Source organism: Tupaia chinensis, unplaced genomic scaffold, assembly GCF_000334495.1.
Source record: "Tupaia chinensis unplaced genomic scaffold, TupChi_1.0 Scaffold000575_1, whole genome shotgun sequence".
NCBI lineage: Eukaryota > Metazoa > Chordata > Mammalia > Scandentia > Tupaiidae > Tupaia > Tupaia belangeri.
The window spans coordinates 3,171,097-3,197,736 of NW_006160089.1; the positions used below are offsets into that span (position 1 = coordinate 3,171,097).

At 41.6% G+C, this 26,640-nt stretch overlaps 1 protein-coding gene across 6 annotated transcripts in view; it reads right to left on the minus strand.

Moving 5' to 3' along the window:
• Positions 1-26,640, minus strand: part of MAPKAP1 (MAPK associated protein 1) — a 284,151-nt gene that overhangs the window by 95,622 nt on the left and 161,889 nt on the right. For all 6 annotated transcript variants that reach the window (XM_027775605.1, XM_006158247.3, XM_027775604.1 and 3 more), the window contains 2 exons: positions 20,871-21,047; positions 5,867-5,976 (listed from right to left, as the gene is read on the minus strand). In XM_027775605.1, the coding sequence (XP_027631406.1) occupies positions 5,867-5,976; positions 20,871-21,047 (287 nt within the window). The remainder of the gene's footprint in view (positions 1-5,866; positions 5,977-20,870; positions 21,048-26,640) is intronic.

The following is a 26,640-nucleotide window of genomic DNA, read 5'->3' on the forward strand; positions in this document are numbered from 1 at the left end:
GAATGAATGTTACAATACTTATTAATAATAGAGCTATTTAAAAGTTCAGACTAATAAACATTTGTCTTTTATATCAGAAGATAAGAATGGACAAGGATAAGAAAAAGTTAATATACCTCTGTGCAACATTTCAGCACATAATACAGAAAAACAGCTTTACTTCACAATGAGGATGAATACTAGGACAGCAGGGCAGCATCTGTTCTGCCTGGTCCATTGCAGGCAGAAGGGCCTCTCTCTGGTGTAGATCAAGAGGTACCTATATTTCTGTGTCAATGTGAAGACTGAAATGGATCTGCCTCCATTTCTCAATAGTGCCTCTGTCATACCCAACATTAGCTTAGGCTGACAAAGGTTGGTAGGTAACAGCATTTTAAAACAACAGCAACAAATACTAAGGAGCTCAGAAGGTCATTGATCTTAAGGATGACCTTGACAGAAGGACATGATGAACTAAGGTCTGTACTCACCAAATAACAGGTACATATATTTTTCTGCCCAAATCAAAGGACCTGACAAACTACTCCACTATAACCAAACACCCCTGCCCAACTGTTAAAATTAGTATAGATGTTTCATCTAATTCTTCTGAAAGTGGATTCTCCATTTATAATTTTTATTAAATAGTAAGAACTTTCTACCAATGCAGGTAGATTCCAAAATGTCAAGTAGGTCAGTAATAAAATGAAAAGCTGGAGAGAAACTTTAAAAGAGACATTTTAAAATAGACTTAAAAAATTGGTCCTTTGCAGAGAACTAACTGGATCATACTATAAAAAGACTACTATAGTTAAGTACATGAATATTAACAGAAAAAAAAACAAAACCCTGAAGTGCTCATAAATAGTTATGACTTGAAATAATTACAAATGATGCAAGTCAAAATTTTGGATCACTTACAAGTATCTGTGATGATATTCTACCCTAAAAGATAAAATGATTTAAAAACCCTTAGGGTACCCATTGACAAAGCTATTTAGTTAAAGAATTCTGTTGCTCAAACACCTACCACCTTGTCATTTATTTATTTATTTTTTTATAAATGGTGTGGGGGCACAAAGGGAAGGACAAAGTAGTATTTAAACACTGGGAATGTCATGAAGCCCACATCTTGATTTAATCATATAATAACTTAAGTTATAAATTATTTTTACAGGCTGAAAATCCCTAATCTGAAAATCCAAAATCTGAAATACTCCAAAATCCAAAATTTCTGGAGCACCAACATGATGCCACAAGTGAGAAATTTCACACCTAAACTATATGTAGTCAAAACACTGCAACACAAAAACACTGGCTAAAATTACCCTCAGGCTATGTATATAAGAAACATAAATGAATTTCATGTTTAGACATGTGTCCCATCCCCACAATAATGTCATCATTATATAAAATATTGTAAAACCAAACAATCTGAACTCTCAAATACTTCTGGTCCCAAGCATTTTGGATTAGAGATACTCAATTTGTATCAGTAAATGAAGAGTTGTGTGGTCAGTTTGGAGAAGAGATGAGAGAAATTATAGGTTTGTGAGTACGGAAGAGAAGGGCACTGTCAGCCTTCTTTTTGGAGAAGTTTTTGCTATAGGGTGTGTGCACTCACCAGAAAGACAGAGAGACAGAAAGCGAGGAATCATCCCCTGGGGGGATGGCCACACTGCAATCCCTTCTCCTCCATTCTCCTATCGGGATCTTGGGCACGCACGCACACGCCCCCAGCTTGAGTTTAAGCCACCAGGTCCGAGACTCGAACCACGGTCAAGTCAAACTACACGAGAGTCCAGCGACATAGCCATTACACCAACTGCTGGTCCCAGGATTTTAAAAATCTTGTTCTAGGACAACTAAATTCCAGTGAATAAATAGTGAGAACTACTGTCTTCACTGCACGTTCTTTCATTTCAAGTGGTATTTTTCCCTTCTCGTTTTAGTTAAGAGTAGTAAGAAACTAGACTAGCGCTTTCTGTGCTCAGTTGTGTAGAAGCTGTGTAACGAAAGACCTGAGCACTTGAATTCTGTCCCGGAAACGGACATGATAGCTACCTCCTTGAGAAGAATGAGCAGGTCATTGTGGTAGTGGCTCAGGAAGTGAAGGGTAAGTGCCTCTAGCCAGGAACGTCTTCCCACCAAGTTCATGACTGAGTTCATGTGTCACAGTGGGTAAGTAGTAAGTCTGTCTTAGCCAACTGTCCGTACCAGACTTTTTTTAAAAAAATAAATGTACTTGTGTTTCCCTCTATGACAAGAGAATTTTCCTCTTTTCATTAATCACCCTCCAAAGGAAGTCCTTCCCACAATACACAGTTTAAAATACAACATGTACCCTTACCAAGCGAACCCTAAACAAATATCCTTGCTAAACAGAAGGCCCTTCTATTTCATAAGACCAGATTTAAGAAAATGATAGGAAGAGCTTCTTATTTTAAAAAGCTTTTTAGATTAAGAAAACGGACAGTAATTTATGTTAATGTATCAATCTCTATGGGCTTCTCTAGTATGAAAAAGGATAAATAATGCCGACACTGTTTTTCAGATAACAAGTGCTAACTCTGCCAAGGAAATGGCAAAGAGTCTGATGGAACAGGCAGAGATGTGTACACAAAGGTGAACATAAATAAATGTGGGTATGATAAACTCGGACGCTGGGGACGGACATAAACAGGTATGCAATTGGTCAGAGATGGCTGCAGGCAGAAGGTAAGACACTGCCCCAGCTGTATCTCTGTAAGTTCGAAGGGGTTTCCTGGTCTAACAGCAGAATTTCTTTCTATTAAGAAGGTTAAAAAAGGCCCACTTCCTTCTTGGACAATTCAGAATGCATTCTTGTAATATTAACGAATTATAACACAAAATTCACTACTGTGTCAAATATTTAGAAACAAAACAAGAGGAAGAACCAGGATACAAAAGGAGGATGGTACAAAAGGAATATTAAATACCTTTAAATATCTGATGCTGTTTAAAAGCTATTAGAGTGGCACCTGGAACCCCAAAGTATCTACTTTCCCCTGGGAAAGAAAGGCTATGCCTCTTCAATCATTCTTAAATGTAAAGAGGTTTGACCCCCTTGCAATGGATAAAAGTCACCCAAAAAATGAACAAAAGAGGTGTTTGGAAAAACCAGAACACCATTCATCCCAGCTAACGACTTGTTCATTATGAGTGATGATGGATAAAGACTTCTCATGCTGAGATGAAATCAAGATTTATATGCATTGTTTCCTCTCCCAACTTGTGGGAAGATCATCATCATTTAATTCTATCTCTGCGGCCAGTGATGGGCATCCAGAGAGCTGGTTATCAAACGGCGCAGTCAGCTGGCAAAAGCCGAAACGTGCAGTTGGCACATCTGGACGGAGCCGCCACAGCCGAGGGTGAACAATGACTCCTGGCAAGCATCCAAATTGCTTGCAGACGCTAGCAGGTCTCATCTACAACCGCCCCTACCAGCATCTCTCTCTCTCTCTCTTTTTTATGAGAATCAGATTTTCATTGCTCCATTCAATTGCTCTCCTCTGCCATTTTTTACAGCTCTTATCGTTCCCCTGGAATATGGCCTTGAGACAGCTCATCCGTGTCCTTCACTGTGTTATCTCTTCTAACTTTTATTAAAACTTCAGCTTTCATCTGAAGATAGCTAATTAAATCTGGAACAGATTATATGCTTCCCCTTAACAGAGCACAAAACTATTTTCTTCAACCTGAGCAGTGCCTTTCTTCCTTTGCAAAAGGTGAAATCAAAGATGTTTAAGACGTCTCTTTATTTACAAAGCTAAGATACTTGACATGGCATATATAGGTTGATTTAATGTTGTCGATGGTATGACAAATCTTTGAGCTATTTCTCAAAATAATTATTTCTCAATTCTGGCAATATTTTTTCCTATATCCTTTAAGTATCATAACTAATACTTTAAGCCTGTTTTCTATATAAAGTTGGGTAATGAGGACTTAGAGAGATTAACAAGTATTCTTGTACATCAAGTGATTTATCTTTTTTTAAAAAAATTTAAAGGTTGTTGATAAAAACGAGAAATTTTTCCTTATTTTCCATACCTCAAACATTGGTAACTAATAGAAGTCTACCATGGAAAATTATGTGAAAACATTAAAATAAAAGTAGTGATTGACGTTTAGGATTCATTTAGTTTTCAGGAGAGTTTTACATCAACTAATTGTTAGTACAAGTAGCTGTCTTAATCTACCACAGACTATTAATGATGGAACTTCCATAACTGATATGAACATATTCTTCTCACATACTCTTCTCCAGTCCCTTCCTGAGACGCAGGGTCAACTTAAAAATCACTTTTTTGCTATAGACCTGCTAAATAAACCTTGCAGCAATGATATATGAAACAATCTAGCCAGCTAGCTCACTCTCTCTCTTACACACACACACACACACACACACACACACACACCCTGAAGCCCTTTTAACTAAGGGTTAAGCTTCAATTGCTAGGGTATGATTTAATTATCTCACCTGAAATTTTCTGGGATCCTTTTCTTCGCTTCACTGCCTTTAGCAAGATTTTGAGTGATGATGGATAAAGACTTCTCATGCTGAGATGAAATCAAGATTTATATGCATTGTTTCCTCTCCCAACTTGTGGGAAGATCATCATCATTTAATTCTATCTCTGCGGCCAGTGATGGGCATCCAGAGAGCTGGTTATCAAACGGCGCAGTCAGCTGGCAAAAGCCGAAACGTGCAGTTGGCACATCTGGACGGAGCCGCCACAGCCGAGGGTGAACAATGACTCCTGGCAAGCATCCAAATTGCTTGCAGACGCTAGCAGGTCTCATCTACAACCGCCCCTACCAGCATCTCTCTCTCTCTCTCTTTTTTATGAGAATCAGATTTTCATTGCTCCATTCAATTGCTCTCCTCTGCCATTTTTTACAGCTCTTATCGTTCCCCTGGAATATGGCCTTGAGACAGCTCATCCGTGTCCTTCACTGTGTTATCTCTTCTAACTTTTATTAAAACTTCAGCTTTCATCTGAAGATAGCTAATTAAATCTGGAACAGATTATATGCTTCCCCTTAACAGAGCACAAAACTATTTTCTTCAACCTGAGCAGTGCCTTTCTTCCTTTGCAAAAGGTGAAATCAAAGATGTTTAAGACGTCTCTTTATTTACAAAGCTAAGATACTTGACATGGCATATATAGGTTGATTTAATGTTGTCGATGGTATGACAAATCTTTGAGCTATTTCTCAAAATAATTATTTCTCAATTCTGGCAATATTTTTTCCTATATCCTTTAAGTATCATAACTAATACTTTAAGCCTGTTTTCTATATAAAGTTGGGTAATGAGGACTTAGAGAGATTAACAAGTATTCTTGTACATCAAGTGATTTATCTTTTTTTAAAAAAATTTAAAGGTTGTTGATAAAAACGAGAAATTTTTCCTTATTTTCCATACCTCAAACATTGGTAACTAATAGAAGTCTACCATGGAAAATTATGTGAAAACATTAAAATAAAAGTAGTGATTGACGTTTAGGATTCATTTAGTTTTCAGGAGAGTTTTACATCAACTAATTGTTAGTACAAGTAGCTGTCTTAATCTACCACAGACTATTAATGATGGAACTTCCATAACTGATATGAACATATTCTTCTCACATACTCTTCTCCAGTCCCTTCCTGAGACGCAGGGTCAACTTAAAAATCACTTTTTTGCTATAGACCTGCTAAATAAACCTTGCAGCAATGATATATGAAACAATCTAGCCAGCTAGCTCACTCTCTCTCTTACACACACACACACACACACACACACACACACACACCCTGAAGCCCTTTTAACTAAGGGTTAAGCTTCAATTGCTAGGGTATGATTTAATTATCTCACCTGAAATTTTCTGGGATCCTTTTCTTCGCTTCACTGCCTTTAGCAAGATTTCTTTCATGGTGACCTTTGTGTTGTCCACCTGAATAAGGGAGAATCCGTGAGCAGCATTTCTGTAGGAAAAGACAAATATTAAATTGTCACCAACATTCAACCAGAGATGTTAACACAATCTTCATGGAGTTTAAGAAAGTTTTAAAGTAAATGTATATCAAAGTGCCAATTCTTTAAAAATAGACTGAATAATCTCTTTCTAGAACAGAATGTGGAATGGAATGTGGCAGGAAGGCATTCTATGTGAGCGCTTCTGAGTGAAACAGAAGTCAGGGTAGGGGAGGTTTCTGTCATTTAGCTCCAGTTGAATGTACTTGTGTGGGTCAGTAGTACCACGAGTTCCTTGTGTTGGCACCCGAGCCAAATTGTGCAGCAGGGTTGACAGTCAATAAACATGGCTGTGTCAGTAGCTGTCACCACAGGCAGGTATTAATATCATAATAAGCTCACAGAGCCCCAGAAGGAAACAGTCATGGAGGGTGGGGAGAAAGATACCTCAGAGCAACTGGACCAAGAAGAGACTCTTCCTAACTGGCTAGTGAAATAAATAAACAAACACACATATTTAAATATATAGTCTGTGTACCCTTTACTAGGAATGGTTTAGTCTACTTAGTCCTAGGAAGTCAAACAAAATATTAGGTAAAGCACAAATAACAGTAAGACAAAATATTGGGTCATTAGGAAAGTCATGACATATTTTTACATAGGAAAACAGAAAAATACCTCATGACTATCCTTATGGCTTAATATTAGCACTGCTTATAAGCTTCTAGTCAGTCAGCTCGGTGGGAAGATAGGGAAAAACAGCTAAGGATCAAGTACTCTAAAAACAGACGCCCATCTCCTGGGTGAGGAGTAACTTCACCAAGACTGTTAATTGCAATAGCGAGTATCACAAATACTACTCAGTACGCTTGGGCACTGGAACAAAACAGACCAATTCCAAGAAGCTCATGTAACAAACAGTACCCAAGTTTCCAACTATGGAACATGGGAATTGCCACAAGGAGTTTGGTCGCATTCCCATTTCCCCATAAGAATCTCAAAGGGAAACGTGGCCAAAAAATATGGCAGAACTTCAGACTGACAAGAAGTCTGAAAGAAAAGCCAGGCCCCAAGCTAAGCCCTGGAAAGTCTTCCCAGTGGTAGGACAGGCTGGGAAGGGACCTGAAGCCTAGGTTGGACCCAACCAGGTAGCTGGCTCTCCTTAGGGGCTGGGGACCAATCTCAAAACCAAAGCCCAATTTGCTTCCCTAATACAGAGACATCTCTACAACCCTCTTCTCTACATGGCTTGCTGTTTAATCCTTGACATTCCATTTGTTAAAACGCAAAAGCTGATGCTGGTCTGGCCAGCATGATCATCCATTTTAACTTGGTCAAGTTCTTGCTATCGAACAGCAGGCCTGAGAACTGTCAAGCTAATTTTACTGAACACTCTGTTACTGAATCATGCCTGAGTCCCAGCCATTCTTTACCTCAGAAGCTGGACCCCATCCCAGAACAATCTTTAAAAGTTTATTTTACTGATCAAAGCAAAATAAGAAATAGCTCTTTAAAAAAAAAAAAAGACTATATTTAGGGAGTGATGCAGTAAGTGACACTTTGGCAGAAGTGCTGAAATGTAAAGTGCTTTGTGCATTTATAAACTTGGGGGTATTTGCTCTGGCGCTAGGCCATGTGTGTTTGGAACAAATGCCAATCAACCGCGTTCAGATTTGCCTTCCCCTGCTTTCTCCTCAGAAGTCAGCGCGCGCTCCATCTGTGACAATATGTTGGGCAATGGGTGAGTAGGGCCTACGAGGAACACAGGCCCTTGGGCGCTCACAAACTAGTACCGGCCTAGGCCTCACGACGTCCTCACCACGGTTCTAGCGGAGCTCTCCTAGGTCTGGGTCTGCTTGAGTTGCTGACGCCCTCTCCTAATCTGTGCTGGCTGGCAGCATTACTTCAGTCCTGTATGTTTATCTTTTTCCGCAAAGGCGGGCTAAAAGCTCAAAAGGAAGCCTTGTGTTTGGACTAACTTCCATAAATTAAAAATGTCCTTTTAAAAGATTTTTGAACAGAGGAAAATCCCCAGTCTGTATTTTTCTGTCATTTTACCAAAACGTACCTGGGTGACAAGGTTAAAGCAAGCAGAGGAAATCCCTGGCACTTATCATCCACAGGCATTACTGATAAATTGTGCGGTGGAGGAATAAAGGATTACCTTCTGTATTTTTTCATTACACTTTTCTTTTGTTACAGAATACATAAATCCATTGTGGCACAATGTAATATGTATCACCAGCGCACACCTGCGGACGCTTCCGAGCGGCTGCCATGTCTGTGCAGTCAGGAATGATAAGTGAACCACCCGTGAATGTTAACGATAGTGATCATTCCGAGGTAACTCGGCTCTCCATCTTCCTTTACAGCCTCCGTGCTGAAGCCAGGCTAGCAAGGTTCACGGCAGGAAAATGAAAACAACAGTGAAGGGAAGGTGCCTTCGCGAGTGTGCACTCTCTGACTTGGGGGCTCCATCTCTGTAAAAATGTGCACGTTAAGAGGAGAAAGAGGTTCGGTCCCACATCCTCACACACTCAGCCAGACCTAACGAAAGTCGCTCAGTCCTGATCGGGGTCACCCCACATGCCACCCCACTCCCTCCAGACAGACGCCAACTCCAGCCCTTATCCTCGCCTACAGCACTTCGAGGGGGAAAATGGACACGGTTTTCTTTGTGGAGTAATACACGTGTGCGCTTCTAACATAGAAGAGTATAGAACATAAGTGGTGATCAGCATCCATCTAGGTGCGACTGTTAAGTTAAGCCCCCATTTAATAAATGGGAACGGAGACTTGCTACTACAATTTTCAGCTTGACTTCCAAACATTCTGGGTTTTATGCCTCATTTCTTTATGTCTAGGATTTTTTATGGGCTTTCTAAAAAGTCTATTGAAATACACCTTTTAAATCTGCTTTTACTTCATATAGGGCATTGGGTCTGAGACTGAGAAGGCAATAATCTTGCGAAAGGCTGGCAGGGGGATGGCATGCCACGAGTCCCACCTCACCTCCATGCAGTGCCGTGTGCTGACTCTGAGCTGGGACCCGTGCTGGGTAATTAGCCTTGGACACGTAGGTGGGCAATGCACAGGACCTGTCTCAGCCCAGAGAGGCTCCTCGTGCTGCCCCCTCGAGGACAGCTGCTCACTGTCCTTCAGGCAGGGCACTGGATGGGCAATGAGTAAAAAAGCTGCCTTCTCACACCTCCTGGGGCAGCCTGTGCTGAGTGAGGATGAAGAATTGCTTCAGAGAGGTGACTAAATGCTGCCAGGAGTGCTTCAGTTAAAGTTAGGTCCTGTTCGGTCTCAGAAGCATTGAAAAACGTACGGGATTTTAAAGAGAGATTACTCAGTTGAGAAGTTCAGCTATGCCCCACCCCCCCACTCCCCACGCAAAACCATTCAGTTACCAGTTTCTATACCAGCAATGTCCCGGAAACATGGGCATTTCCCTACCAGGCAGTAAACACGAGGTGACGGAGACACAGAGGAAACACAGGTCTTCAGTGGAATAGCTTAGGTTCTATTTATAGGCACAGAGCTGGAACCAGCATCCAAGGTGGAAGGCAGCATCTTGGAGAGGAACGTGCATGGGCTGGGAGCGCAATGCCCTTTCACTGAAATTCTGCTTCCATGGCTGAGCAAAACGCTGCCTTAAATAACATGTGGGAACCTCGGCTGTACCCATGAGGTGGGGAGGCCACTTCCCTGCAGAACTGTCACGGGATAAAATAGATAACGAACACCAAGCACATGGCGCTAAAGCGGGCACATCGTAATAGGAGCTCACCGAGATCGGTTCTATCCCCCTTGTCCCCAGTCATCGGCCCATTTGGCCATTTGCCCCTCTTCCCACCTGGGTGGAGATTGCTTTTGTGGGGGAATGGATCAATACCCATTGCATGCAACTGGGAACACGGGAACTACAAGTGTAATTTGCTGGGCTTGGTGGCAAGACTCAGGGGCACTCCCAGTGAGCAGCCTCTGGCTTGGGCATGGAAACTTTCTGAAGTTCAAAGGAGAGCACTCTGGTCTCAGTTTTCAGAGCTTTCTTTGAGAGTATGAACCACAGATGCAGGTAATGTTCCACCTCACCGAACTTGTCAGGGGGTAGTGGGGGGCCAGCAGGTGGGTGGTAGCTCGGGCACTGGATTCCCATATGGCTGACCATTATTTGAGTTCCAGACCTGGCAGCTTGCTTTCTCACTTTCTCTCTCTCCCTTTCTGGTGAGTAGACAGCCCTATAACAAAATTTACAATAATAATGAAAATAATAAAAAATAAATAAATCTTTTTAAAAATCATGGTGGTGGTGTACAGACTCAGATTTACTAAGTGCTTTTCAACTTCTGTGCACAGTACATGCTGACCGCGATAAAAGCAGCGGCTTCTACTTACTGAACACATAACACTTACTACGCGTCAGGTGCTATTTCAAGCTTTAGAAAAGAAATCAGTGTTACCTCACTCAATCCTAAAATAGGTGTCATTACTATACCCATTTATGGAACCGGAGGCTAGAGGCATTCAGGAATTCACCTGGGGGCACTCAGCTATTAAAGAGCCTAGTTTAGATTCAGAAACCAACAATGTGGTCCCTACCCTAAGTAGCACAGCCCAGAGGAAGAGAAAGATGAACATTTACAGCTCCGGGACAAGCACAGAGAGGAGGCAAGCTCAGAGTGCTGTCAAAGTCTGCCTCAGCCAGGTAGGGGTAAGGGAGCCAGAAACACCACTTAGTGAAGATGATGTCTCAAACACAGTCATTGTTTAGTGCTATATGGTGCTAAGAAAGATGGTGGTCTACCAGGAGGCAGCAGAGCACAGCAAGTGACAGGATGGTGGGGCCTGGCTTGGATCCCAGCTCTGCCTCTCTTGGGTAAATGGCACACTCACCCTAACTTGTCCTCATCTACAACATGGGGATAATAATCAGTCTTAGATCGTAATATTGGTGAGGTGAAATTCTTCTGAAGCATTTACCATAATACCTGTCATATAATGAATGCTTAATGAGCAAAAAAAAAAAAAGTTATATAATAACTACAGGCTTTTCATCATATGTGCAAAGGGATATATAATGATGAGACAATGGTAACAGAGAGGAGGTTGGAGGAGAGACTGCAGCATGGCCATGCCCCAGGGCATGATTTCTTGCTTTAAGTGCATGCGCCCTGTAGCAAAAATCTCTCTCTCTCAAAAAAAAGAAAAGAAAAAAAAAAAAGAAAAGAAAAGAAAAAACAAAGGACAGGTGCTATTATGAGTCCCATTCTATAACAGAGAAAACTGAGGTTTGGCAAGGTCAATACACTTGCCAGGAATTATGCCATAAGTTAATAAGTTACATAGTTAGTAAGTCCTGGAAGAGCCAAGACTTGAGCCCAAGTTGGACAGACTCCAAAGCCTGTGTTTTTAATCCCTCGACAACCCAGCAGGGAGCCAGAGAGACTCAGGGCAAGAAGAGGCTTCCAGAGAGCACATCCTTCATTTCGAACCAAGGACCAACTTCCACTGGAACAAACTCCATACGATTATAGATCTCTCGGTCTGCAGACAAACCAATGACCTACAAAATCCTTTTCTCAAAGACCTTGGGGAATGTCACAGTTTCGTGCCAGTCTCAGACTGCAGAGTGGGAAAAGTTTGCCGAGAGTAGTATTTGTTCATGCTCCAGCCCTGACCAGTTCATAATAGTGACAAAGACACACTCCTCTAGTTCCCAACCTGTTCTGGTCCCAATTCCATGCATGTTCATTCTCTCACACTTCAAGGTAGAAAATGAAAATATATGAGCAAGAGAAAGCCTTGTAATACTGCAGCTTGCCTGCTTTAAAGAAAGTCCTTCGGGGATTACTTTATCATGAAGAGACTTTACACTAGTGCGACTGCCACATTTTGTTTCCCCTTGTACTGACCAAATTCTTAAAAAAAGATCAAAGTGTATTGTATGAGCATGCGATGTTTGACATTGGACAAAGTGCTCTTTTTCAAAACAGACATTTTCCAAAAACATAACTCGCTAGACTAATGGGCAGTGAGAAGCCAGAATGACTGCCCTCCGCCTTCTCCTTGTGTATCTTTGCCAGAGTCCTTGGGACTTGCCAAATCCGGTCATGCCTGCTTAGCTTGCTCGACTGATTGTGCCAGAAAAGAAAATAAGACACAGATGTATTTGAGCTCTTTGAGATGCCAGTAAGAGAGACAGCTAATGGCTTCATTTCGACCCTCCCCTTCCAGCTGGGCACAGGTGGGGGATAATGAGGTCCCTCTCCCTAATCAAACTCAATTATTTACTACTCTATATAACCGCAAAGACATTCACATTCAGTTCAGAGTATAAAACACACCGTGGGCTACTTCCAACCACTGCCACTGGGTATTTATAACAAACTCAAGTGGCTAACAGTTTGCCTTGGCAGGAGTTTAAGTGTGTAAAGTTTTGCAAACTGTTTCTGTTCAAATATGTCCTGCAAGAAATGGGGTCCCAGGCGGGGTTCCATAACTGTCAGGTCAGTGAACTGCATAACATCTGAGAATGTATTCGCCATGCAGTGCAGACAGGATCTGGAAATCAAACGCTTCGTTCTATCGCAACCTTCTGAGAAGCATCACGGTTTTTTCAACAGCAAGACTGACATTGTATTAATAAACATTACAAGTCACCAGCCTGACATGTACATAGCAGCAGTTGACAGACTCCAACATAAGCTGAGGGGAGAACAGAGGAAATCAAAACGAGACATAGTAACTAAACACGGCCAAAGGGGGTGTATCAAGAAACAAATCACATTAACGCCAGGAATGTGAGTCCTAAACTTTTAAGACAGAGAGTAACTAAGGCAGCTATGGGGTATAATTTTTGGATACCAAAGGAAGCTGATGGCCATCTAAAACACTGAGCTTTTATTGTCAGAACAAAGCGTGTCCTGGCACAGATTCAACAGAAAGATATTGCAGTGAGCAAAACGTACATATTTAGCTTGTCTGACCTTTAAATTCTTAGAAGTATGTAATTAATGCTTTCCATCTTTATTACTTGCTCCAGTATTTCTGTCACTTTACACAGACACAAAGAAAAATCTTTTCTTTTCTCTAGACAGTAGCTGTTGCCAAAAAGGAAATCAAGTCAGATTTACAAATACAAAATTAAACAGGCTGCATATGTTACACTTCCATACCCGAGGACAATCTGGACAACAAAAATGTTTGCTAATACACCAGAATGAAAAGAAACAACACACAGTTGGTCCTCTATGATCTGAGCAAACAGTAAATAACTGGGATAATTTATACCCAGATTGTCGGGCCTTGTTATAAGAAACACAGGATCTTCTTTCATTCCTTATCTTATTTTAGCTCTGCCCCTTACCAAAGGGTGTGATCCCAGGTAACAACTACCTGTCCCTGGTCCTCAGCTTAAATGGTATAAAAAAATAATGTGAGGAATAAGTGAGTTCATGTCTATTAGGGGCATGGAACTGAGTAGTATGCCAATATGCATTTTTTTTCTCTCCTCTAGACAACAAGGCAGTGTCACCAAAGAGTAGGAACTCTTCAAGGTAATGACACCCTTTAGTAAAGGTCTGATCACTTGCATTGTACCTTAGAGATATCACCAAGAAAGTAAATTAAGATCGCTTTTTGAAAAGCCCTAGAACAGGGAAGAACAGTGAATCCAGGGTGTGCCTCTTTAAAAAAGCAGCTCATCTTTTTCTTCAAGGGAGTCAAAAGAAGTCAAGTCCACCTCCCAGAGCCCTCTGGGCCACACTGTCCCAGGCAGCCCAGCTGGGGGGCAAGACCTTCCACTGTTTACCTGATGGCCCCTTCAACAAATCCCTAACTGGGTTCCATCCACTCTGCAGCTCTTGTTCCAGTCCAGTGTTCTAATATATTAACCATTTCAAGGAAAACACATACCTAGGAGGGCAATTTAGTTGCTCTTACTGACTTCTAATCTGGAGAGAGTCTATCCATTTTATTGACCTTGACTTTAGCTTCCTTAAATCCCTCTATCCTACTCCAGATAAGACCCTGGCTGAAACTTTAATGGCAACACATGTAATGTAAGGGTGCCATCACAGTTACTTCTGTCACATGTGCTGCCAAAGCCAGCATTGTCACCGCCAGTGTGTACTCCATTCAGTTTTACCAATTCTGACTGCATCAGCCCTGCGCTGGCAGAGGAGAGAAAGAGAAGGACATGGCAGTCCCCAGACCCCAAAGCTCCTGTCCACTCAAGAGTTCATTGTCCCTCGTGTTACTACGTGTAAAGGAACCACAGGCCTTGGCATGGTCACTGCTGGCAAGGGGCACTTCTCCAGATGTTGGGCACCATCTGAGATCCAGCTCCTTATCCAGCTTTGAAGGCCAGCCAAACCCCTCCCACCCCTCCCACCTCCTGCTTCTCCCTTACCACACTTCTGAGAGTGCAATGGTCGTCAGTGCTTAGGGTTCCTGTAGCCTGCAGTCAGCAAGTTAGGAACTCCCATCTATACAGATCTTTGCTCTGTCCAAAATCAATCAAGAACAACCCCTAATTTAGAAATCCACTTGCAGATTTGGGAAGGAGGCAGTTTCCATTAGCAGGCTTGTAATTTGTAAGTTGTTACAGTAATCCATTCTCATCCCCAAACAGCAACTCTATCTCCAGGGTTTTCCTGGGGCCCGAAGGCCCTAAGGGAGAGGGCTGGATCTAGCTCTGATTTAGTAAGAACATCAGAAGATGCCCAATGCGACTTGACTTTCCAGAGAACATTTACGTCATCCAGTTCCTCTTTTAAAATGTACATAGTTATAAACTATAATTCATTATCATAGCATGATGAAGGGACTTTTTAAATTTTCATTTGCATGAAGAAATACAGGTCTATTTTCTAGTTTTTCTATAATGGGCATAGGTTAATTGCATGATAAAAAAAAATAACCCAGAGGAAAGTTAAGTCCCGTTCACACCTTAGTGTGAATTATCCGGATTGATACATCTCAGCAGGACTAACAGCAGCAGTGGCACATGACACTGCCTCCATACGGGTCTGAGCTAATGTTAACCACAGCAGCACATACTGAGAGTCAGGGCCCAGGAGCCAAGAGATGAGTTCTCAGGCTAAGTTTTAGAATATAAAAATATGATTTCAGGGAGGGAGGCGGGAGGAAAGTTATCAAGGGGGGGGGGGAGCAAAACATTTAATGGACAAAGAGATGGAAAACTATCAGTTGATGATGATATGTATAGTAATATCTTTGTCTGGACTAATATGCAGTGTATTCATGCCAGGAAAGTTCACTTTGTATACTTTAAGATGTGGAGTAATTAAATGTGAAAAAGAAAAAATATGATTTCAGTTCAATGAAAAGCAGACTGATAGATACAGATACATACATCTATATTATATTTAGATGAACATCTATATATCTAATTTTTATTGAACTAAAAGCAATATTATGTGTGTGTGTGTGTGTGTGTATATCACCGTGCGTATGTGTGAGAGAGAGAGAAAGAGAAATGGAAGCCACTTCTAATCTTCCATGTTCCCATTCTCCACCCAGCTGGGGGGGGCCCTAAGTCACTACGTGCTTAGAGGAGAAATACCCAGGAGAGATACCTGGCCATCAGACTGATCAAACAACAGAAAAGTGTACTGGACTAAGCCTGGGGGTCGCCGAGGCCCATGCCCATCGGTCCGGATGCCATCTATGGCCACTTTCACACTACCATGGGAGAGCTGAGTGCAGAAACTCCATGGTCCACAGACTAAAATACTATCTGGTCCTTTACAGGAAGGTCTCCCAACCCCTGGGACAAGCAGGAATACTGGTGGGGTTGTACAGTCCAGCAGCTAGCCATGTAACATCACCAACAGACCTAGTGAAGGGCAACTGTGACCACTGTAAGCTGCATGGAAAAATATGAGGGGACTTCAGAAAGTTCATGTAAAAATGAAAATGAAGTATGACTTTTTTTTGTGGGTAAAAAATAAAAAATAAAATGCATGTATAGTTTTCTCAAAAACCTCATTTTCCATGAGCTTTTTGAAGACCCCCCCTTGTAGTATGCCGAAGAGATGACAATGGACAGCAAATCCAGTGGGCAAAAGGATCTCGTGGACCCAGTCACTGAAGAGTTCATGCTCGGTGCCCAGTCCCACTATGCACAGGTATCAACTGAGCAGACAAGCACAGGTCAGTGGCAGAACGCGGGGTGATCAACTGTCCTGGTTTGTCAGGGGGTGGGGGTGGGGGGTAAGGGCACTCCCGGAGAGAGGCCTTTTGGCTTCAAAACAGACATAGTCCAGACCAGCAGTTAGCATAATGGCTATGTCGTGCTGGACTCCTATGTAGTCAACCATGGTTCGTGTCCCGGACCCGGTGGCTTAAAACTCATGCCGGGCGCGTGTGCGTGCGTGCCCAAGATCCCAAGAGGAGAATGGAGGAGAAGGGATTGCGGTGTGGCCATCCCCCCGGGGGGTTATTTCCTACTTTATGTCTCTCTCTGTCTGTCTGGCGAGCACACGCACCCTATAGCAAAAACCTCTCCAAAAAAAAAAAAAAACCAGATATAGTCCTGGGCACACCAACGTGAATTGGTCTTACTGGTGCGAGGTACGGTGGGACAGATGTAAAGATGACTTTTCTAGTAAGAACATTTAGAATTTTGGAGGGATATACTATAAATCAATTGGCCCATTAAAACATAGGACGAGCAGTTAAAAACACTCACTGTCTTTAAGGACAAATAATACGGTGATCATAATGCTTCATATAAAAATCAAAAGACTCAAGTTAACAAAAAAAATTAACACCTATTAAACTCAGCATCAGCAATATAATTTCAGCAAATCATCATCTGTTGCATTAAAGTTATATTTTACTAATGTTATAGTTTTAGTTGTATTTAATTTGTAATTTTGTTTAGGCTACATAAAAACATAGAATTTATAGCTAGAACTTTACATTCGTATGCATCTGAGTAGCATTATAATAAAGCTAGTCTGGGTGAATATTGAGGCCTCAGGAGAGTTTTTTTCCCTTTAAAAGAGTTGAAGGTATATTATTTACATTTAAGAAAATTACTCATGACAATTCCATGAAGTGGTTACTACTGTGTTTTACAGATGAACAAACCGACACCTACTAAGTTAAGTAAAGCTCCCTAAAGTGATGTAGCAAGTCATGGCACAGAACTAGTACTATGTACTAGTCATGGTAGTAGTGACTACCATGTGAAGCTGAGAAATGAAGCTGAGACTTGAACCCACGTTTGTCTCAGTTCAAAGCCTGTGCTGCCTCTTTTGGAGGGAGGGATGATATAATAGAGTCTCTGGGTGGGTAGTGTGAGGCCTCATCTGAGGCAGCTAGGGGTTTTCTAGTGTTCAAAAGGAGGAACAGGGCTGTAGAAGAGGTTAGGAGGGCTCAGAAGTGAGGTGGGGAGACCAGCAGATGGCGTCATGATTACATTGTTGAACTCCCACATAGTTGACTGTGGTTAGAGACCCGGACCTGGTGGCTTAAAATTCATGCTGAATGCATGCCCCAAATCCTGAGAGAACAGAGGGGAAACGATTACAGTGTGGTCATCCCCCTGGGGGTGATTTCTTGCTTTCTGTCTCTCTGTTTCTCCATTGAGCGCATACGCCCTATAGCACAAATCTCTCTCTAAAAATAAAATAAAAAATCAGGGCTGGCAGGTGGAGTGGTGGTTAAGGGCGCTGGACTCCCACATGGCAGACTGTGGTTCGAATCCTGGACCTGGCAGCTTGCTTTCTCACTTTCTCTCTCTCACTTTCTTTCCTGTTCTGTCCCCCTCTGGTCAAATTAAAATAAATGAACAAATAAATAAGTAAATTTAAATAAAATACTTCTTATAAATAAAAATTAAAAAGTGAGGTAGGACAGAGTATTCATCTCCAGGGTCCTCCTGTCAGCCCAGATACCTGAAGATTCAGTCACTGCTTCTCTAAGAAGGTCCAGGCTGGGTGCTACGATACAGACATAAATAAGACCGTGGTCCTCAGTCTTGGGGGGTGTGCAGTCGTGTTACTGCCTAGAAAATGTCTGCTCGCAGGATTAATGTGGGAGCCTGCAGACCCTCAATGCCTACCCCCCCACCCATATACAATAAATTTTTCTAGTTTAGCTTTTTCAGCTCAGCTCAGTGATGGTCACTTAAACCCTGCCCCTCCTCTGCTATAAACAATAAGTTGGGAAAGAAAGAAAATGTAAAACAAACAAAGGGATCTATTCAGTTACTCATTTAAGAACATTTGTGGAGTACTTATTACAGGAACGGAGCTATGCTGGGTGTTGCGGGGCATAGATAATCCAGTTTCTACCTTCCAAAGGCCATTTTATCAATAATAGCAACACAAGTCTCTAGAGAGAGAGACAGAGGAAAAGTAAGAAAGCACCCCCCGCCATGGGAGATGGCCATGCTGCACTCCCTTCTCCGTTTCTTCTTTTGGGATTTTGGGCATGCACACATACATGTCCGGTGTGTTTGTCAAGCCACCAGGTTAGGAACTCAAACCACACAGCTATAAGGCATCCAGATGACTTAATCACCACACCAATGACTGGCCCAAAGCTCTTGCTTTAAAAAAAGACTTTCAGTTCAAGCAAGTGCTATAATCATACATTAATATTCATGTAGTAAAAATTCTTCTAGTCACTTACTAATAATCAATAAAATTACAGTTAAAAAGTATTGAAATGCTACTGTATACATCTCTTTTTATTTTTGGAGAGATTTTTGCTATAGGGCGCGTGTGCTCGCCAGAAAGACAGAAAGAGACAGAAAGACAGAAAGCGAGAAATGACCCCCCAGGGCGGGATGCCACACTGCAATTCCTTCTCCTCCATTTCCTCTCAGGATCTTGGGCATGCATGTACATGCGCCCAGTGTGAGTTTAAGCCACCGGGTCTGGGACTCGAACTGCGGTCAACTACATGGGAGTCCAGCGATATAGCCATTACGCCATCTGCTGGTCCCTGTATACATCATTTAAAGTAGAAAAAAATAAGTTCTGGTGACAATAACTTGTGAAAGTAAGACTGAAAAATAGTTGTAGAACTCTGTTGGTTGTAAATTGGGAGATCTACAAACTGCCCACTTACAGGAAATGATCTTAAGGAAGTCAGTCAAGAGAAACAAGTGAGATATAAATAATAACTGCCAAAATATGACTTATTAAACCCAAACAAGCTAACACTCTAAATACTCTATGACAGGCTTCTGCTGCACTCAACACACTTTTCTTTTATATTGCTTATTACATTTTAATGATTTGTTTGCCAGCTATCTTCCTCCTAGATAGTAAGCTCCATGAGGGTAGGGATATCCTTGTCTAGAGTCTGGGACATCATAAATATAGACTGTAGGAATTAAGAACAAATGTTAAAATATTTATAATATAATATTAATTAAAAATCACACAAAATACAAAATACTAGGAGTGAAACTATAATATGCATATGCACAGAAATGACGATACAGAATTGAAAATAGTAAATTATAACGAAGAGATCACTGGATAACTTTCACATTCTTTCAAATATTCTTTGAAGTTGTTCTAGTGCTATTGGAAAAAAAAAAAGTGCTCTTATACGCACCAAACCTGACCTCGCAGTAGGGATGCAAAGGCCATCATGAAAGCTTGAGGGCCAAGTCTCTGCTCATCCCCAGGCATTGAGGTGTTCTTTCTTTGCTCAAAGGTAGAAACACCTCAGACACTCATATAGCATATGTAGTATAACCCTATTTTCAATAAAAATCTAAACAAAGGCAATATGTTTTAAAGAGACAGAGGAAAAAGTCCTCTAAAGCAATCCCTCTTTTGGATCATGAATTTGCTGGCTATTAACAGCAGGGGGCTCCAAAGGGATCCCTATTGTTCCCAGGAGGTGGCCTGGAGAGGGACTGTCAAGGCACAGATAGAAACACTTGGGTCAGAGTAAAGTCTGAACGCTGCAGGGTTTCCTTAAACAACTGGGACATGTGGATAAAAAGCAAGAGCTCTGTAGATTTGAATGGGCAAAAATTACGTTTTTATTTTCACTCACTTCTGATATTTAGCATTTCCTTGAATTATAACTGTTGGCAATAAATCACTGTAGCATTACCAGTGCCAGTGACTGTCATGAACAGAAATCACGGCTACCAGCAGGCAGGTAGTAGCTGTTGCAGATTTCTCAATACCACTTAGGCTCATCACCACTCGGAAACAGACTTCACGTGTTAGTGTCAGACCTGCAGCTGAACCTTGTTACTCACTCTTTTAGTAAAGCTGTACATATTACTGTATCATAAATCTGTTTAATAATTTGATAACTTTAAATATAACAATTATTTTGTATTTTCCAGCAAATTTTATTTTTTGCATTTACACACAGTTTTCTGAGAAGGGCTTATATAGGCTTTACCAGATTGTCAAAGGGATAGAAAAGGTTAAGAAAACCTGCTCAGTCTAAAGGGAGGCAACTGAGAGAAAAAATCAAATTTGATCTGAACAAAGTTGGAGAGAAAAGCATTTCAGGTCACAAGAGAGAAGTGGTTATAATACATATTTTCATTTGGACTGGATTCCTTGATGAAAAGGAGGCAAACTCAGAAGTTTTTGCTTGGCAGGCTCCAAAAAAAAAGTTTCCAGAGCCTGCTTCTAGACAGGACGTTCACTGATCTACCGTCAACAATTTGCAACTGCAGGACAATCTGTATTTAGGCTCAATAGAGGGGTATGAAATACAACACAAATGCTGTTCCCAACACCTCCCTGGAAGGAATCATTATAGGTGGACTCTCCAGATAACACGGACCATTCATTTGATCAACAAAACCAAGGACAGCTCCAAACTATTAGAAAGCAGAGACGAGATACTGAGATACGTACGAAACACAGTCAGTACTCACATTCGAACAAAGAGTGACTCTTTGGATGTCAGACCAGGAGATGAATACTTTTCAACCAGGGCCAAAGTACTGAAGCCAAACTTATGAATGGGTTCATTGGAATCCAGCGGGGGGAAATCCGTGTCCACCTCCCCATCGTCCTCAGCAATATGCAGGCAGTAGGCACTGACGTTGTCACTGAGAGGAAAACCAAAAGGTGAGTGAGTACCAGGATAGGGAAAGGACAGACCAGAGAGTGTGGTGTATAGTCAAGCATGCTGAAGACATTGCTGTTTTTCACTCCGAGCCTGGAGATGTAATTAGAACCCCCCCAAATCCTGCTTGATTTGACAGAGAGAAAAGGCATGGCAGAACAGATACTACTCTATTCTTCCAACAATTACTGAGCACCTGGTATAGAGAAGGCACAGAACTTAACCCCTTACATCAAAGGTCAAATTTATAATCTGCCCTAAAGAAAGTTTACAGTGCACCAGGGGGAAAGAATTAGGTACTACATACTAGCTATAATATAAACATAAGTAAGATAAATACAATAAAGTAGATATAAATAACACTACAAAGAAAATTTATTTGGGGGGGGATTCAGAGACTTTTAATTGATGGTTAGGATTCAGAAACTATCTGAGTTAGTGGCCAGATGGTGATGCCGTGGTAAAACCCAACACTCTGTGAGGCTGACCACATGAGAGGGTTCCCAAGGCAAGTCCTGAGACTTCAGCATGGGACTGGCTGAAACTGGGGGTGGATCACAACAGTGAGACCATGTGAGGGGGGCTCTCTCTCACATGCATGGAAGAAATACACTTTTTAAAATAAAGAAAGAAAATATCTGAACTCTGCCTTGGATGAAGTGCTCAAGGTAACCAAGACCATCCTAACAAGTTCTCTCCTAGAGATTATCCATCTTACTTGGCAGGATCTGATTCCAGACACCATGGATTCCCAGTGGAGCAGAAGCAAATGACCTGATTTGTCCTGACTCAGATACCTGGACCTCTCTCTCCACAACTTCTGGACATTTCCCACTCCCCTAGAACATACAGTAGGTACTCTTGGGTTTTACTCTTGCATAATTTAGAATAAGCACACACCCCATTTTTCCTCTTTCGGGGAAGGGAAATGTTGATGTGTTGAAAAAAGGATGGGAAATCATACAGACATACAGACAATTTAAAACTGCAGTTGACATAAACACCTAAAGATACCCTGCTCCAAAGTTGAACTGTGAAACTATGAATCAGCTAGCACTCAGAAAGCATGGTGGCTTTGCAAGCATGAACCTAATAAGTTCACAAGGCAGTAGAATTCTAAATTCTGCAGCTTAAATTTGGAGTTTTAATTACATGATTGATGCTTAAATTAATTAATTGCAAAGTGTATGCTAATTGTTTAATTGGTTGCTTGATCTATATAGATCATTTTTTGAATTAAATGAGTTGATTTACAAAGTTTATTGATTGGATGTGACAATGAATTATTTCACTGACTACCTGATTTGCAATTTTCCCAATTAATTCACAAATCTTTAGCTGCAACTCTGCTTATTGAGAGAGAGTCTACTTCAGGTGATCTATATTCAGTGAGTCTGTCATGACTAAGAGATATTTATTATATAAAACAGGTAATAAGGCCAGATTAAAATTAATGGAAACTGTAAATTTACTAAATGGATGGATAACAAGAAAGTAATCTGGCTATGTTTGTCACAATAAATTTCATTTGCAATGCTGTTAAGAAATTTAAAATTCATCTCTGAATGGTATGGAAAACTTTGGGGTCTTTGCAACAGGGTACCAAGTTAAACACAAAATAATTAGAGAAGCCGTAGAGAGTGGAGACGACTCTAGAATGACATGAGTTGGAACTGCATGAGTACACTTATATGTGGATTTTTTCCAATAAACACATTAGAAGACACAGTACAGTAATGTAAATGTATTATTCTCATGACTTTCTTAATAACATTTCTTTTCTAGTTTACTTCCCTATAGGAATACAGTATATAGGGACCAGTAGTTGGCATAATGGATATGTCACTGGACTCCCATGTAGTCAACTGCTGTTCAAGTCCCAGACCCAGTGGTTTAAATGCACACCAGACACGTGTGTGTGCGTGCCCAAGATCCCAAGAGACAGAGGAGAAGGGATTGTGGCGTTGCCCCCCCCCCCCAGGGGGTTATTTCTCACTTTCTGTCTCTCTGTCTCTCTCTATCTTTCTGGCAAGTGCATGTGCTCTATAGAAAAAACCTCTCCCAAAAAAAAGAATACGGTATATAATACACATAGCATACAAAATGTGTGTTAATCGACTGTTGATGTTATCGGTAAGTCTTCCAGTCAATAGGAGCCTTCTAGTAGTTCAATTTTTTGGGAGTTGAAAGTTATATGCAGATTTTCAATTGTGTGGGGTGGGGGTCTGATACCCCTAGCTCTTGCATTGTTCAATAGTCAGCTGTACTTTAGATGAGGAAAATGTCATGGTACAGTGGCTTAGAACTTTGTGGTCAGAGACTTGAGTTTAACTCTTGGTTCCATGGCTCATAGGCCACATGATTTCCAAGATAAGCTTCACCTTGAGTTTCACTTTCCGCCTCTATAAAAAAGGTATAAACACCAAATTCAGGGGTTGTAGAGATCAGATAAAATAACATACATAGGGACCATCATATAACAGAAATAAAAAAATAAATGGTAAGGAGTTGTGATAATAAAGTCAGATGACACACTTACAGTTACATCAATTCCTAAAAGAAATTGCAGCTGCTTATCAGAGCAGCACGTCCCACCACACACATCTGTAACTGGAGCTATGGAGTCGGGGGTACTCCGGCCTTGGAACCTCTGAGTCCCCGGGGTTTTACGTTCAGGGCAGATGCTGATGGAACAAGCTATAGGCAGCATAGATTATTTAGAGCCATGTAAATCAACCGGAGGAATGTCTGTGACTCACACCCAGCACCGCTGAGGTTCAAGGGCAAATAATAAGCCTATTGATCAAAGTGGAAAGCCAAATGCTGATATCAGAAGAATTCTGCTTTGATTTTCATGGGATGCCCCCAATCAAATTCCATCAAAACAAATTCAACAATGTTGCAGGCTAAGATCTGAGAACCAAAAGATTCATTGTCAAGTGCTATTACCTCTCCAGTTCTTAAATATAAAGTGTAAAATTGGTCATACAAAAAACCTCTGCAAAGTACCTACCTTTGCTGCAGCCTCTCCTGAGCACTGGAAACAGCAGGAAAAAGGAAGGATGATGCCTGCTGTATTACACAAGCAGAAGGGAAGTGTTTCCTATAATGTTGAGCAGCAAACAGTGCTCCCACCCCTCCAATGACTAAAGTTCCATAGGCTATGCTTGGACATACTGGTTTCTTTGTGCTCTTTATGAAGAAGTCCTTAGTGAAAGAAGCCACTGTTTCGACTTTTTTATGTTGAGAGAGACTGTTGCTATCGGGTACATGTGCTTGCCAGAAAGACAGACAGGAAGTGAGAAATCAGCTCCCAGAGGGATAGCCACCTCACAACCCCTTCTCATCCTGGGATTTTGGGCATGCACACTTCTGCATCCCGTGTGAGTTTCAAGCCACCAGGTCTGGAACGTGAACTGTGGTCGACCATGTGGGAGTCCAGCACCTTAACCACTATGCCACCCGCTGGCCCCTTTTTTGACTTCTAAAACTGCTTCGATACTCCAAATTAAACAGCATGTAAGCAACAGGGCTGAGATTCAAACCCAGGCAGACAAGAGCCCACACTCTTGACCCTCACCCACCCGTCTGGCAAAGTCATAGTGTATTAAGACTTCCCAAGGCAAGTAGGAACCCCCACATCTCTGAAAATGGGTGGACTTGAATGGGACGTTACTTATAAAAAAATTACAGGCAGCGCAAGATTGATTTCAATCTCCTTGCTTTACAGCTGGGAAATGTAGACCTAGAAAAGAGGAATAGTGTGGTCTCAATCACCTAATCAAGCAGAGGCAAAGCAGTCTAGAAACTTCAGGCCCCTACTTCTGTTCCACTATTGTTCAATCAAATCCGAAATTGGTACCATCGTAAAATGGGGAGAGGAAAATAAGGTGCAGCTTCGGTCCCTGTCTCAGGAATCCCCCCAAATGCGCACACGTGGGGCTCGTAATACAAGGAAGACGTAACACTTTCCTGTAACCAGTTTGGTGGAAAGAACAGGGGTTTTGAAGTCATATCTGGTTTTTTATCACTAACCAGCTGTGACAGAATCACTCTGAACTCCATTTTCTATTCTTTTATAAATTTTCTATAGGGCAAGGGTGCTGGCCAGAGAGAGACAGAGAGAGAAAAAACCCCCTGAAGGGATGGCCATGCTGCAATCCTTTCTCCTCTATTCCCCTCTCTGGACTTTGGGCTTGCACACACATGTACCTGGCATGTTCTTCAAGCTGCCGGGACCAGGACTCAAACAATGCAGTCAGTCAGGTGGGACCTAGTCCCCCTAATGACCATGCTACTGGTTGGCCCGAGTTCCATTTTCTTATCTGAAAAAAGGCTCCCTTTATTTCATCTGGATTCACTCAGAGATCCAAGTGACTCTCCTGTGTGGTCACACAGAACTTGTGCAATATTTCTGCACACCACTTACCACACTGCTCTTTTCCCAATTTATGCATCTATGCCTTCCTCAAGAGCAGGGGTTCTTCTATTGTCTCTGCATGCTTACTGGAGAGTTTAAGGGCTGGCGTTTGGAAGATACTTAACAAATGTTTGTTGAATGTATATATGAATGTGTAGACTGAATCGTTCTATCTACGAGAAAAACAAAGGTATTATTAATGAGGTATGTGTTAATGAGGAGAGGAGAAGTAATCAGCTTTTCTTCTTTTCTTGCATGTCACAGTGATATCTGTTAAGCAAATGGGCTTTCGAGGCACTGCACGTGTCAGCGATTGGAGCTCAAGACAAGGGGAGGAGGAGGCAGTGTGCGGGGTGAGGATGGAAGGGGAATTTTTACAGGCCATCAGGAGATATGGGTATTTTTATCTTGCTTTTCTATGGACAAAAAGCAGTGAGAAATGACTGTATGTAAAATGGTTCCATTGTATATACATAAAAAGACTAGAAATACAGGTGCCAAAAGGTTTACTAAGATCATATTTATTATTTTTTAAATAATTATTTAACTTTATTTACTATTATTATTTTTTAAATTTTACCAAAGAGAGAAAGAGAGAGAGGAAGAGTGAGAGAGCAAGCCACCAGACCCAGGACTCCAACTGCAGTAGGCCAGTAGGAGTTCATTGCCTTACCTACCACACCACCTGCTGGCCCCACTAAGATTATATTTAAACCATGAGCACTGTTCACTAATTTTCTTTTCTTTTTCCTTTTTTAAGAGATTTTTGCCTTCGGGTGTGTGTGCTTGCCTGAGAAAGACAGAGACAGTGAGAGGGAAAATAAGAAATCACCCCCACCCCCCGCCCCAAGGGGATGGCCCTGCCACAATCTCTCCTCCTCCATTCTCTTGGGATCTTGGGCATGCACACACACACGCCCAGCATGACTTTCAAGCCACCAGGTCTGGGAGCCAAACTGTGGTCGGCCATGTGGGAGTCTGGTGATATAACCGGTATGCCACCTGCAATCCCCATGTTTTCTAATTTTATGTACTCCAAATATTCCAAGTATGCATAACTTCCATTTTTTCTTCTTAAAATATGTATTTTTTGAAATTAAAAAAAAAAAAAAAAACCGGCCAGGGGCCATGGGGTCGCCCGTGAGGGAACGGGAAA